The sequence below is a fragment of the Nilaparvata lugens genome, chromosome 5 (assembly GCF_014356525.2).
Source record: "Nilaparvata lugens isolate BPH chromosome 5, ASM1435652v1, whole genome shotgun sequence".
Taxonomy (NCBI): Eukaryota; Metazoa; Arthropoda; class Insecta; order Hemiptera; family Delphacidae; genus Nilaparvata; species Nilaparvata lugens.
The window spans coordinates 36,594,844-36,608,310 of record NC_052508.1 but is presented as its reverse complement, the minus strand read 5'-3'; the positions used below and the strand labels follow the sequence as shown (position 1 = coordinate 36,608,310).

General features: G+C 35.5%; 1 protein-coding gene across 2 annotated transcripts in view; it reads left to right on the top strand.

Moving 5' to 3' along the window:
* The window catches only part of LOC111058022 (syntaxin-8-like), a 59,978-nt gene that overhangs the window by 1,332 nt on the left and 45,179 nt on the right, over nt 1-13,467 (top strand). For both annotated transcript variants that reach the window (XM_039428274.1, XM_039428273.1), the window contains exon 3: nt 2,457-2,543. In XM_039428274.1, coding sequence (XP_039284208.1) covers nt 2,457-2,543 — 87 coding nt within the window. The remainder of the gene's footprint in view (nt 1-2,456; nt 2,544-13,467) is intronic.

The window sequence follows — 13,467 nt, the reverse complement described above, 5'->3', positions numbered from 1 at the left end:
GGACTGACCTCAGGAAATTTTTTATGTGCAAAATATGTACAATTTTTCATTAGAAATTTTCAAAGTAGTCCCTATTGGAGTCGATAACACGCTGATACCGGATTTTCAAATCCCTGAACGCTGCCTGGAAGTCGGTAACCTCTATGCTGTCTAGAGCCCTCGTCGTAGCACGTTGAACGTTTTCCAGAGTCCCGAACCGCGTCCCCTTGAGTTGTCTCTTGATCTTGGGGAACAAAAAGAAGTTCGGTGGTGCCATATCCGGGCTGTAAGGAGGATGTGGCAACGTTAACCTCGACTGTTTGGCCAACTGCTCGGTGACGAGCAGAGAGGTGCGCGACGGAGCATTGACGTGATGGAGGATCCACGAATCGGCAATCCCCGGACGGACTCGATGAACCCGGGCGGTTAGTCGACGGAGCACCTCTCTGTAGTACTGGTCGTTTACAGTTTGGCCGGGCACAAACTCTTTGACAGCATAGAGGTTGCCGACTTCCAGGCGGCGTTCAGGGATTTGAAAATCCGGTATCAGCGTGTTATCGACTCCAATAGGGACTACTTTGAAGATTTCTAATGAAAAATTGTACATATTTTGCCCATAAAAAATTCCCTGAGGCCAGTCCGGTTACTTATTATACAGACCCAGTATGTTCAGGAATTCAATGGGAAAATAATGTCTTTCCACCAATGCTTACTTAAAGATAGTAAATAAAGATAACGATCTACTTGAGAACCATTCTGACAATCTTTGTTTGAATCAGAGAGAAAAGAAGTAAATCTTATCTATAAATTAAGTGTTTTGAATAGTCTCAGTCTGGATTGTCTCACCGGATGTATAAATTTCAATGATTATTGTAAACAAACAACATTCCTAATTTTTCAATAAGGTCACTACCAGCACACAATTATTGAAGCTCTGTCAATGTAGGCCTAACTATTATTATTAGGAGTAGATTTGAACAATGGTAGTTTTTCTTTCTTGCCTTATTAATTATTTTGTACTTGTATTCTCTTGATATTAATTTATAAGCAGACTGATGACATTGTGCTATTGCATATTTCTTCTTACACAATGAATGAAACCTGTAATTTTCCACAATAAAACTTCTGCTTTTTTATCAAAAGTTACTTCAATGATTATTTAATTTTTATTTTTAAAGTATGCAATATATAATTATCATTTCGGGCCCTAACCCGGGCCCCCTAGACCGGGTAATTTTATTTTTTCAGAAAACCTATATTAGCCTACATATTATCCGGGCCCCCTAGGGACCCGGGCCCCCCCGCGCCGCGGGAGCAGCGGGGGTGTACGTTACGCCACTGGTTCTTAATGAGGGAGTTCTACCAGTTTATGCTTGTCTGTCTTTCTTCGGCTCCATCCTGCCCTGATTAAGATTGTCTGCTCTTTCAAGCCATCCCTGAGCCCTGACGTGTATGGAATGTCCGTTTTCATGCTACGAGAGGTGGTGGATGCTATTGCAGAGCCTCTTACTACAGCAGTTAATGACTGAGATCCGGCATCCGCCATCTTTCCAGTTTTTCTGAAGACCTCAAGAGCCATTCCTGTGTGCAAGAAGGATGATCAAAAGAGCTTGAACCGCCTCAGGCCAATATCCATGACTCCAATCTTTGGAAAGGTGGTTGAAGCAGTCATCAAGCCTCAACTTGAGAAGTTCTTTGAGATAAATAACCTTTTCTCAAGTACCGTATGCAGTTCGGTTTTTGAATAGTCTGCCTCATGATTATAATGAACGATTTAGCACAACGCAAAATTAGGTTATAAAAATTCAATTGAAATGTTTTACAAGATCTAAATAAGCTTAGTGATAACTTCTGTTGAACTGCTAAAATACGGTCATTATAATATACAGTTTCTTCAAATGAACAACTTTTGTAAGCGAACCATGTACAGTTTCCCCATTACAGAATTGTTGGACTTGAGAAGCTACTGGTTTTGCTTGTTACTTTTGATTAGTAAAATAAAGTTATTAGTTTTTCTTTCATTAGTTAATTCATCTATTATACCATACCATGGTAGATTCTTGGGTATTTTTATTAAGTTGTATTCATCCTCTTGCTTTCACTTGCAACAAAGCCATGATCCCATTTCTCTTTATCTTCACTATAATAAAGGAAAGAACTGGCTTATACACGTACGGGATAGGAAAATTATGTTTGACGCTTCATTATGTCTGAACTACTGAACTGATAAACTTGGAATTTTACATATAGATTCTTAATTAACCGAGGATGGTTATAGGTCTATTTTCAATTCTTCATGATTTTATCACGTCAAGTTTTCAGTTTGTCAAGTTTCAAAATAGACCCTTGCGGAGCTCAGGTTACCTGCTAGTCATAAATAGTTATATGCATTCGAGTCAGGCAATTGTATGTAATGATGGTTTCCAAGTTAATATTCTCTTTTCTAAGAAATGTTGATTCTCCTCAACTGTATTCAGTACCAAAGAAGAAGCCGAAAGAAGATTACGTCAAGTGGAATTACTCCAAAGTAGAAATATTCAGTTGCTCCAACGCTTCAATGATAGGTAAGTAGCCCAGGCACTTTTGTTAGTATTTGTTGGTTTGTTCATTAATGAAAAAAATCTTGCATAATATATCAAGCAGGTAGGTATTTTTCCACAATCCTATTATATTAAGCGAGCAATTTCTGTATGTCTGTTTATATTGTTATATCTGGTTATTTATGTTCAACAGAAATAGAAAATGGCTCTAACGATTTTCACGAAATTTGGAACATAGTAGGTTTCTGATATAAAAATTCGAGTACACTAGGTCTCATCCTTGGGAAAACTCGCTGAACGACATTAAAAGGATTATTCATCCTTGGCTGAAACAGCTGAGACTTTCGTCGTCTTTGGATAGTAAAAAGTGAGCGAGTGATTCTGTGGAAAATCAAAATATTGCATCCCCAAAATTCATAAGCTAACGTATAGCCAGCTGTAAAATATAAACACGATCATTTTAGAGAATTGTGTTCTGTTTATCAATAAATAAAAATAACGAGTGAAGCTCGGTGCCCCGATAATAATTATTATACTCAATCATTGTTATATTATCACAAGTTCAATGTGAGTTATAATGGGGTATACAGAGGGCTTTTTGTAGGTGGTTTGAGTTGACTCATCATGATAATGTTCTGGATGCAGAATACATTGGTAATGAATTTCAATTACTACAAAGTGATTTTTTAGTCCTATTATCATATTATGAGTGTGTGGTAATTGATTCCCAATCAAAGGAAATTTTGTTTTGTCGCACGAAGCTGGTAGCCCTAACTCGTATACACACAACACCAGGGGTGCCCATCCCCCCCATGGTCCATGTCGCAAAATCCCCCACAAAATTTGGCATCAATTTAGATACTTAGAAACTGTATATTAAAAACGTCCCCCCATTCTCCCTAGTTTTTTTTAAATCCCCCCCCCAAAATTTAGCCTCATGTCGCAAGCTTTGACATCAAAACATTCTGTGGGCACCCCTGCACGACACATGACAGTGTGAGCTTTTAAACTGTGTAACATTCTGTGAGGATTCCGGTCGTATTATGAATATGAACATAATCTCTTTCACCATAGAACATGAATATTATCATGAAGCGTTTGATTATCCTTGAACTGTGTAACATTCTGTGAGGATTCCGGTCGTATTATGAACATAATCTCTTTCACCATAGAACATGAATATTATCATGAAGAGTCAAAGCATGTATACCCTCAGTGCGTAGACATTTTGAGCAATTATCTTTTGTAACTAAGAAATGCGTAAATATTTTATCACTCACTTTCACTCTTCTTTATCCGTCTTTACATTCCTGGTTGGACATTAGCCTCCCCAACAGAGAGCCTCCAATCGTCTCTCTCCTGTGCACTACGCCGCCACGCCCAGCACATAGAGGTCACAAATCACGTCGTGCAGCCATCTTGTCCGTGGTCCACCTCTCTTTCTCGTTACAAGCATTCTTTCTTCCAGCAGTCTCGATGGCACCCTCTCATCACTCATTCTGGTTAAGTGTCAAAGCCATTCAACAGCCAAAATACAAATTTTTCATTATAATACCTTTTCAAGACCTTCCTAACAAAATAATACATATTTCGGCTGAAATCATCTCACGAGGTTTGTTTTGTCAGTAGCAGCTCGACTGTCGAGCCGGTCGGTTGTTTTTCGGTTGCTGTCCTGCTGTTATCGCTTCAGATAAGAACACTAGTCATTGTCACTGTCAATAAAGTGAGTTATACGATTTCGATGAATAAATTCTTCAATAATAATGCAAAAATGTGCTTGTTCAAGTTGCAATAATATTGTGGGTGAGGGAAAAGTTTCGCTTCGTTGTGCTGATTGTAAATCAATATATCACTACAGTTGTGCTAACATAAGTGAAACTAATTTTAAAAAAATTATCGAAAGAAAATAAAGCAAAGTGGAAGTGTTCAGTCTGCAAAGCTGGTGGTAAACAGTGCACTAAAGAAATGGATGAGCAAATATTAGCAGGAATCAAAAACATTATAAGGGAAGAAATAAGAAGCAGTATGGGCCTGGAGGTGCAATCTCTTAGAGAAGAACTAAATAAGATGAATACTTACATGGTGGAATTCGGGAAATCGGTAGATATGTTCTCGGCTAAGATTGATGATTATACGCGTACAATTGAAACTTTTAAAAAGGAACATGTGGAATTGAAAAAAACTAATGCCATTCTTCAGATGAATTTAAGTGAAGTGCAATCTAGATTATGCGAATTGGAACAATATACGCGTAGGAACAATATTGAAATACATGGTGTGCCTTTAACAAAGAATGAAAATATATACGAAATTATAGACTCAACCTAAAAATTGAATATCGGAAGGAAGACATCAATGCCGCACATCGCCTTGCTTTGGGTAAACATGGGATACCTCCTATAATTATATCTTTTCATAGTAGGGTGACCAAGGACAATTGGATAAGCTGCTTTAAAGAGCATCGCGAAGAAATAAAAAAGTCTAAGAATGATCCAAAAGCCAACTTCCGTTCAACTAGTATAAATAATAATCTTACTGATGTCCCAGTGTTCATAAACGAGAATTTATCCCCACATAATAAGAAACTACTGTACGAGACCAAACAGTTTATGAAGAAGAACAATTTCAAGTTTGCATGGACGAGAGGTGGAAAAATCTACATTAGAAGGGATGAAAACACCAGAGCGATAAGAATCCTGAATGTGAATCACCTACAAGAGTTCTCCAACAATGAAGTAAACCTGAATGTGAATCACCTACAAGAGTTTTCCAACAATGAGGTAAACCAGGAAATATAAACTTATTCAGATAATACTCATAGTTTAATTTTCTATAAATATGAACAGTTTTAACGAATTGTGTGAGGCTTTAGGAGAGGATGTGTATGCGACAGGAGTAATAGACGATTATATGAATTACAATCTACACTGTACTAATGGATTAAGTTCTATAAACTACCTGAATCTTCTGCACATGAATATTCGAAGTATTTATAAAAATTTTGATGAGTTTACTGTATGTCTCAATAACTTTAAATTGTCATTCGACATTATAATTCTTACGGAAACTTGGTATTCTGGTAATAAACCTATTGATTCCTATATGGATGAATATAAACTATTTAATAGGCAAACAAAATTGAACAAATGTGATAGTCTTTGCATGTTTGTAAAAAATAAATATAATGTAAATGTGGTGGAGTGTGAATTGGAGGAAGCTAATGCGCTGAGTGTAGTGATCGAATTAGATAAGGGTTTGATTATACAAATCATTGCAATATATAGGTCCCCTAATAGTAACACTGAGGTCTTTAACAATAGCTTAAATAATTATTTGAATACGCTTCCTAATGATAAAGATATTGTAGTTATTGGAGACATAAATATTGACTTGTTGAGCATGGATAATGAAGTACTCGAGTATATAAGTGTAATGAATTGTAATGGATTTAGTTCACTAATTAACAAGCCAACTAGAATATCCGATAATAAACACTCTTGTATTGATCATATATTTCTCAGAAGCAAACCAAGTTTAATCGAACCGAAAGCCGCTAATATCTTTAAAACAAACATCACTGATCACTTTGCGACCACACTTCACTTAAAAGTTGATGGTATAACATCCTCAAAATCCCCGTCACAGTCATTAGCTAAACTTACTAAAATTAATATGAGTAAACTTAAAGAATATCTGAATCAAGAAGAATGGAAAGCTCTGTATGATGATAATGCCATATACACAAATATTGATCCAATGGTTGAAAAATTTACTAATACACTTACACATTATATACACCTTTCTACAACCGAGATAAAATTGAGACATAAGAAGAAACCGCTTAAACCATGGATTACACAGGGGCTGATTGAATCTATTAATAAACGAGATAAAATTGCTAGGCAATTGAAAAAGGAACCATTTAACACCGTTTTGAAAAATCAATTTAAGACTCATAGGAATCTCTTAAATAATTTGATATATAAAACAAAGTATGATTATTACAAAAATAGAATCAATGAGTGCGGAAATAATACTAAGAAACTATGGTCCCATATTAATGAACTTCTGAATAAGAAAGGAAACTCAGATGATGACATACAATTAAAAGCTCACGAATTGAATGAATATTTTGTAAATGTTGGAAAAACTCATGCAGATAAAATACCTAAATATGACAACAACCAGTCCTCATTTCAATTTGAATACAAGAAAGACAACTCAAGATTGAATGACTCATTTTCATTAAGTCCTGTAAATGAAACTGAAGTAAAAAACGCAATACTTAGTCTAAAGAATAACACCAGTCCGGGTATTGACGGTATCAAAAGTAAAACTCTGAAGGAAATAGCCGACTTTGTCTCTGAACCACTCACTTTTATTGTAAATAGATGTTTTAAGGAGGGTATTTTTCCATCTTTATCTAAAATAGCCAAGATAAAACCTCTCTTTAAGTCAGGTGATAAGAAGCTACCGGAAAACTATAGACCAATTAGTATGGTGAGTTCATTAACTAAAATAATGGAGAAGCTAATAAAAAGACAAATTGTGGAATTCTTAGAGTCACATAAGATAATTGAAGATCATCAATTTGGATTTCAAAATAATAAGAGTACTAACGATGCTTTAATTCAGTTCTCGAACGCTGTGGCAGATCATTTAAATAAAGGAAAGAAAACTCTTGCTATCTTTATTGATTTGGCCAAGGCCTATGATACAGTATCTCATGAGCGCCTATTATGTAAACTAGAAAGGGTTGGAATCAGAGGAACTACATTAAAATTATTTGATAGTTACCTTTCACGTAGGGCACAGATTCTAACTATTAATGACTCAGTTAGTGAAGTTATCAATGACTCTCCTACTGGCTACAGCCTACCTCAAGGTACAGTCTTATCACCAATCCTATTTTTGCTGTATGTAAATGAATTGTTGAAATTGGATCTGAGCGGGGGCGAGGTGTTTTCTTTTGCAGATGATACTGTTCTCTTGTTTTGCGGTGAAACATGGCACCAAGTGTATGGAGCCGCCTCAAGAGGCATCTCCTTACTAAAGAAATGGCTGGATATGAACTCACTAAGTTTGAATATTAAAAAAACAAAATATATTGCATTTTCAAGAAATATAACTGGCCAGGAAGATACGGCATGTAAACTGAAATTGCATATTAATTGTAATGATTTTGATGTTAATACTGGTTGTTGTGATTGCCCCGAAATTGAAAGAACGAGTCACTTGAAATATTTGGGTGTTATAATTGAGCAGGGATTTAAATGGAAGAAACACATAGATTACCTTTGTGATAGATTGAGGTTTGTATCTTATAAATTTCACAAACTAAGATCGATCCTTCGGCTACCAATGCTGAGAATGGTGTACTTCGCTCTGGTGCAATCATTGCTACAATATGGTTTGGTGGTTTGGGGAGGTACGTTCGATACGCATGTAGCTCCTTTATTTAGAGTGCAAATAATGATAATAAAAACAATATTGAATAAACCAACCATTTATCCCTCAATGAGTGCTTTCAAGGATATTAGAGTCATGACAGTAAGACAAATGTATGTTTTGAGCGTGATTAAATATTTTTGTAGATACAATTTTAATTTTATGCAATTAAATAATGAAAATCATAGGACTAGGTATAATTTGTACAAATTCGCATCATATGTTTCAAACCTAACACTTATTCGTAAGCAATTAATTTATATAGCTCCAAAACTAATAAATTCTATTCCACCCGGGCTTATCATAGAACTACCTTCCAAAAGTGTACCAAGGAATATTAAGAAATGGATAACTGAGAGTCATTATTTTGATTTGTATATTGTGTAGATAATTTAATTTACATCCATTGTAATTGTACTACTATTCTGCTAAATTTAAGAGTCTCGATACATAGCTTGATTAATTCTCTTAGAATATAAGTTGTAATTTATTTATGTTATTTTGTATACATATTTTTTTTTGTTTTAATTAGATGTGGATGACCGAAGTTTGACAATATGCTACTCCTACTGGCGAACAAGTGATTTTCACTTATGCCAGTGGTTTCATTTCCACCTCTTGTACCTTTATTTTGTTGATAGAATGTAAGTAAACTAGATTAAGGTACATTATCCTAAATTTTGTAATTGTTGAATTTCGTGGAGGAAATAAATTTGATTTGAATTGAAAAAATTGAATTGAATTGAATTTTTATGAGAATTACCCGTTAGAAACATTTAATTTCAGTATTTCCTAGTGGGGGGGGGGGGTACGTCATAAGGATACGTCAAGGATCAAACATTTAAACACTTATAACTTTTGACAGAATGATCAGATCTCTTCGTACTACAGCTCATCCTTCTCAGCTCGTCAAGGCGGTTCAAAATCATGTATAACAACTGAAATTAGATGAATAAATAAAAAATTCCTCTTTTAGTGGGTATTTTAACCCCTATTTAAATACATAGAAAAATGGCCAATTTCTATATTCAAAACTGTGTACCGTATCTCGGTAACCCGAAATGATAAAAAATGGTACTTGGACTTGATTTGAAGAACAGAATCTCCTCTTTGACTTTTCTCCCCGTTGACTTTTCCCCCATGCTCTTAAAAGATCAAAAGTTGTCCCTATTCCCAAAGATCGAAAAAAAGACTTTGATGTCTGTTCAAACTGTAGACCAATCACAATTGCTCCAATTTTTTCAAAAGTTGTTGAGGCTGTGGTTGCTAAGCAGTTGTATTCTCACCTTGAGCGTTATAATTTACTCAATGTTTCACAGTTTGGTTTCAGAAAAGGATTTTCTACAGATAATGCAATAGAAAAGCTCACCAATTATGTCTACAATGCTTTCGAATCTAAATGTTTTGCAGGTGTGACTCTATGCGACATAAGCATGGCTTTTGAGAGTGTGAACCATCGGGTGCTGTTGGGTAAGTTGGCCCATTATGGTATTGGGGGTTGTGAATTCAGGTTTTTTTTCAGTCATATCTATTTAAAAGGTCCCAAGTGGTATGTATTGGCAATGATCGGTCAAGGGAAGCAGTGGTGGAGTTTGGTGTCCCTCAGGGATCGATCCTGGGACCGTTGCTTTTCTTATTAATGATAAATAACCTCCCCTGTGTTATTTCAACCGACATCATCCTATATGCGGATGACACTTCTTTGATGTCTTGTGGTGGGGACTTGGATGAGTTAAGGGTAAGGATGGAGGGCTACAAGAGAGAGACCTGTGAGTGGTTGGAGGCCAACGGATTCTCTATGAATGATAATAAGACCCAAACTCTTATCTGTGGCTTAAAGCATAGAGCTGACCCTCAGCAGTCCATGGGAGAAACATCAAGTAAGTTCCTGGGCGTCAACATAGACCAAAGGTTTACATGGGAGCCTCATTGTAGAAATCTTTGTGGCAAGCTCTCAAAGTCTATCTACCTCATAAGATGTCTCAAGAGTCAATTGTCGAATGATTATTTGCGTATGGCATATTTCAGTTTGTTCCACAGTCTTCTGTCATATGGTATCCTACACTGGGGTGGAAGTAGTCATGTTTCTGGTGTTCTCCTTCTCCAGAAAAAAGCTGTGAGAATAATAGTTGGGGCCACTTTCAGGGAACATTGTAAACCGTTATTTGTTTCTCTTGGAATATTAACGGTTTACAACCAATATATTTATGTTGTTGCCTTGTATATACATAAAAATAAGTGTAAAATGAACACAAGAGGTATGGTTCATTCATACAACACCCGCCACAGACAAGAACTTGATACCCAACGTACAAGATTAACCAAAGTACAGAAGTCCCATCACGTCTTAGGAACAAAGGTCTACAATAGGTTGCCAGAGTCAATGAAAAATTATACAGTCTCTTTGTTCGGCAAATTACTGTTCGATCTTCTGCGTGCAAACCCCTTCTATTCTTTGGAGGAGTTTTTCACACATACTTTATAATAAATTGAGTGTTAAGTGTTATGAATATTCTATTGACGTTGCTGATGACTGTATGGTCCGATAGCAAAAGAATTAAATCTATCTATCCATCTTTTTTGTGGTGTAAATGAATTTTGTAAAAATTTAATCGTGAGGTAAGATATGTTTGATTAAAAAAATCAAGAAATTTGCGATATTTTCCTCATTTTCACAGTCTCGTCAGTTTTTCGATAATGAACAGTCATGAAAGATGAGTTAAAGGTAATGTAGCTTATAAAGCATGCAATTTTCTTTTATTTGAGACCAATCGCAAGTTTCTATCATTTATCTTACTCGTTTTAGAGACTCTTGAATAACAGTAAAATCGCAGAAAAAATGAGAAAATGAAAATAATCATTTTTTCAATTATCTGTAACTTTTGAACTGTATTGAAATCAGAAAAACGATTTATAGGAGCGTAAAAAGGAGAAAATTCTCTACAACCTTGACTACATTTTCGATTCTTTATCTGAATTGTTTCACAAGATTAACTATAGGCCTATATCTGTTTTGCCTGTCTTATCAAAGATTTTTGAAAAGATTATATATAACAGGATCATAAACTATCTGCAGAAATTCAAATTATTGAGTGAATGCCAAAATGGGTTTATAAAAGATAAGTCAACAATCACAGCCGCAGTCGCTTTCATTGGAAGAGTCATTCAGGAGGTTGACAAAGGAAATTTCACTATGGGGGTGCTGTTAGACCTTTCTAAAGCTTTTGATAGTGTAGATAAAAAGATTCTCATGGAAAAACTGCATCTGCTTGGAATCAGAGGTCTCATGGGGAAATTAATTGATTCTTACATGACAAATAGATTGCAGTATGTGAGTGTTTGCACTGATGGCCGACTTGGGAATTCAAGGAGATTAAACGTGACTAGGGGTGTACCTAAAGGTGCGTACAGACTTTCGCTCTGCTCCGCAACCGAACGTCACTCCAGCAGAGCGATTGATGATCGACCGGCGAGCAAGAGTGGTTCGACCGGGGAACGCGAGAAGATCTAACATCTTCCGTAACGTTCATGATGGGTGCGTGGGCGGGGCGACTGTGGTTCGATGGTGGTACGAGGGAGGAGCGTGCTCAGTGCGGGTTGGAAGCGCGAATATGTGTACGCAGCTTTAGGGTTCCATTCCGGGTCCTCTTCTCTTTGTTTTATATATTAACGATTTGCAGCTTTCAGTTGCAAAAAAATTTGATATAACATTGTATGCAGACGACACAACCTTGTTATTCTACAACAACAGTATTCAACAGCTGGAGTTAGTAGCTAACATATCCACTAATGAGGTTGTACAGTATTTCAATAACTGCTGTTAATTCTGGTAAGAGCCAGGCTATTCAATTCAACTTAAAAAAAGAAATATCCTTTTGAACCAGCAATCACAATAAATGATAGCAATAGCATAATTGAGAGCGCAAGTGTGGTCAATTTGCTTGGTTTGACAAATTATCTTGGAGCGAGCATGTTGATAAGGTGGCTAATAAAATGAGCAAAGGAATTTTTGTATTAAGATATATTTGTTCTGCAAAAGCGGGCAGTAAGATTTTTAGCAAATTTAGAAAATAATCTAAACTTTTAGAGATCTTAGGCTGCTCACTCTACCATCCATTTATATCTATCGCGTCCTACTTTTCACTGCAGATAGAATTGGTACCTTAAAACAAAATTCAGATGTTCATAAATATTTTACACGTGGCAGTAGTAATCCATTCATTGAACATCATAGATTAAAATTTTCAGATAAGAGCCCGATTGTTTATGGCTTGCAACTTTTCAGCAAGCTGCCTAAAAATTTGCCAAAGTCAAGTAGGTCTAATTTTAAGAGAGATTTGTATGCATTTCTGGTTGACAAGGCATATTATAGTGTTGAAGAGTTTTTAAATGATATGGTGTTATAATTTGTTCAACTGTAAAATAACAGTTATTTTTTGTATGTAAAGTGTAGAAGAATGTTATAATTTATGTGACGTGCAATATTTTTGTAAGCTTCTGTTATTCTATTTATTTATTTCATGTATTTTTCAATACCTGTTGACATGGCCAGTTGTAAAGTGTTTTGGCTTAATAAAATTGAATTTGAATACGCAACTTTGAATATGCGAGAAATTGTTGATACGTTAATCATTTCCACAGTCTCGCATATTCAAAGTTGCGTATCTTGTGAAACACTTAGTGAAACGTAGTCAAGGTTGTAGAGAATTTTCTCCTCTTTCCGCTCACATAAATCGTTTTTCTGATTTCAATACAGTTCAAAAGTTACAGATAATTGAAAAAATGATTCTTTTCATTTTCTCATTTTTTCTGCGATTTTACTGTTATTCAAGAGTTTCTAAAACGAGTAAGATAAATACTTGAAACTTGCGATTGGTTTCAAATGAAAGAGAATTACATGCTCTATAAGCTACGTTGCCTTTAACTCATCTTCCATGACTGTTCATTATCGAAAAACTGACGAGACTGTGGAAATGAGGAAAATATCGCAAATTTCTTGATTTTTTTTATCAAACGTATCAGGATTATATTTTCACAAAATTCATTTACACCACAAGAAAGAGGAGATTCTGTTCTTCAAATCAAGACCAAGTACCATTTTTTATCATTTCGGGTTACACAGTTTTGAATATAGAAATTTGCCATTTTTCTGTGTATTTAAATAAATATAGAGATCGTATTATTTCTGAAGATTTAATGATCAATACACTAAAAGAGGATTTTTTTATTTATCCATCAAATTTCAGTTATGATACATGATTTTAAACCGCCTTGACGAGCTGAGAAGAATGAGCTGTAGAACAAGGAGATCTGATCATTCTGTCAAAAGTTATAAGTGTTTAAAGGTTTGATCCTTGACTTATCCTTATGTCGTATTTCCACTAGGAAATACTGAAATTAAATGTTTCTAACGGGTGATTCTCATAGAAAACAAACCTCGTGAGATGATTTCAGCCGAAATATGTATTATTTTGTTAGGAAGGTCTTGAAAAGGTATTTT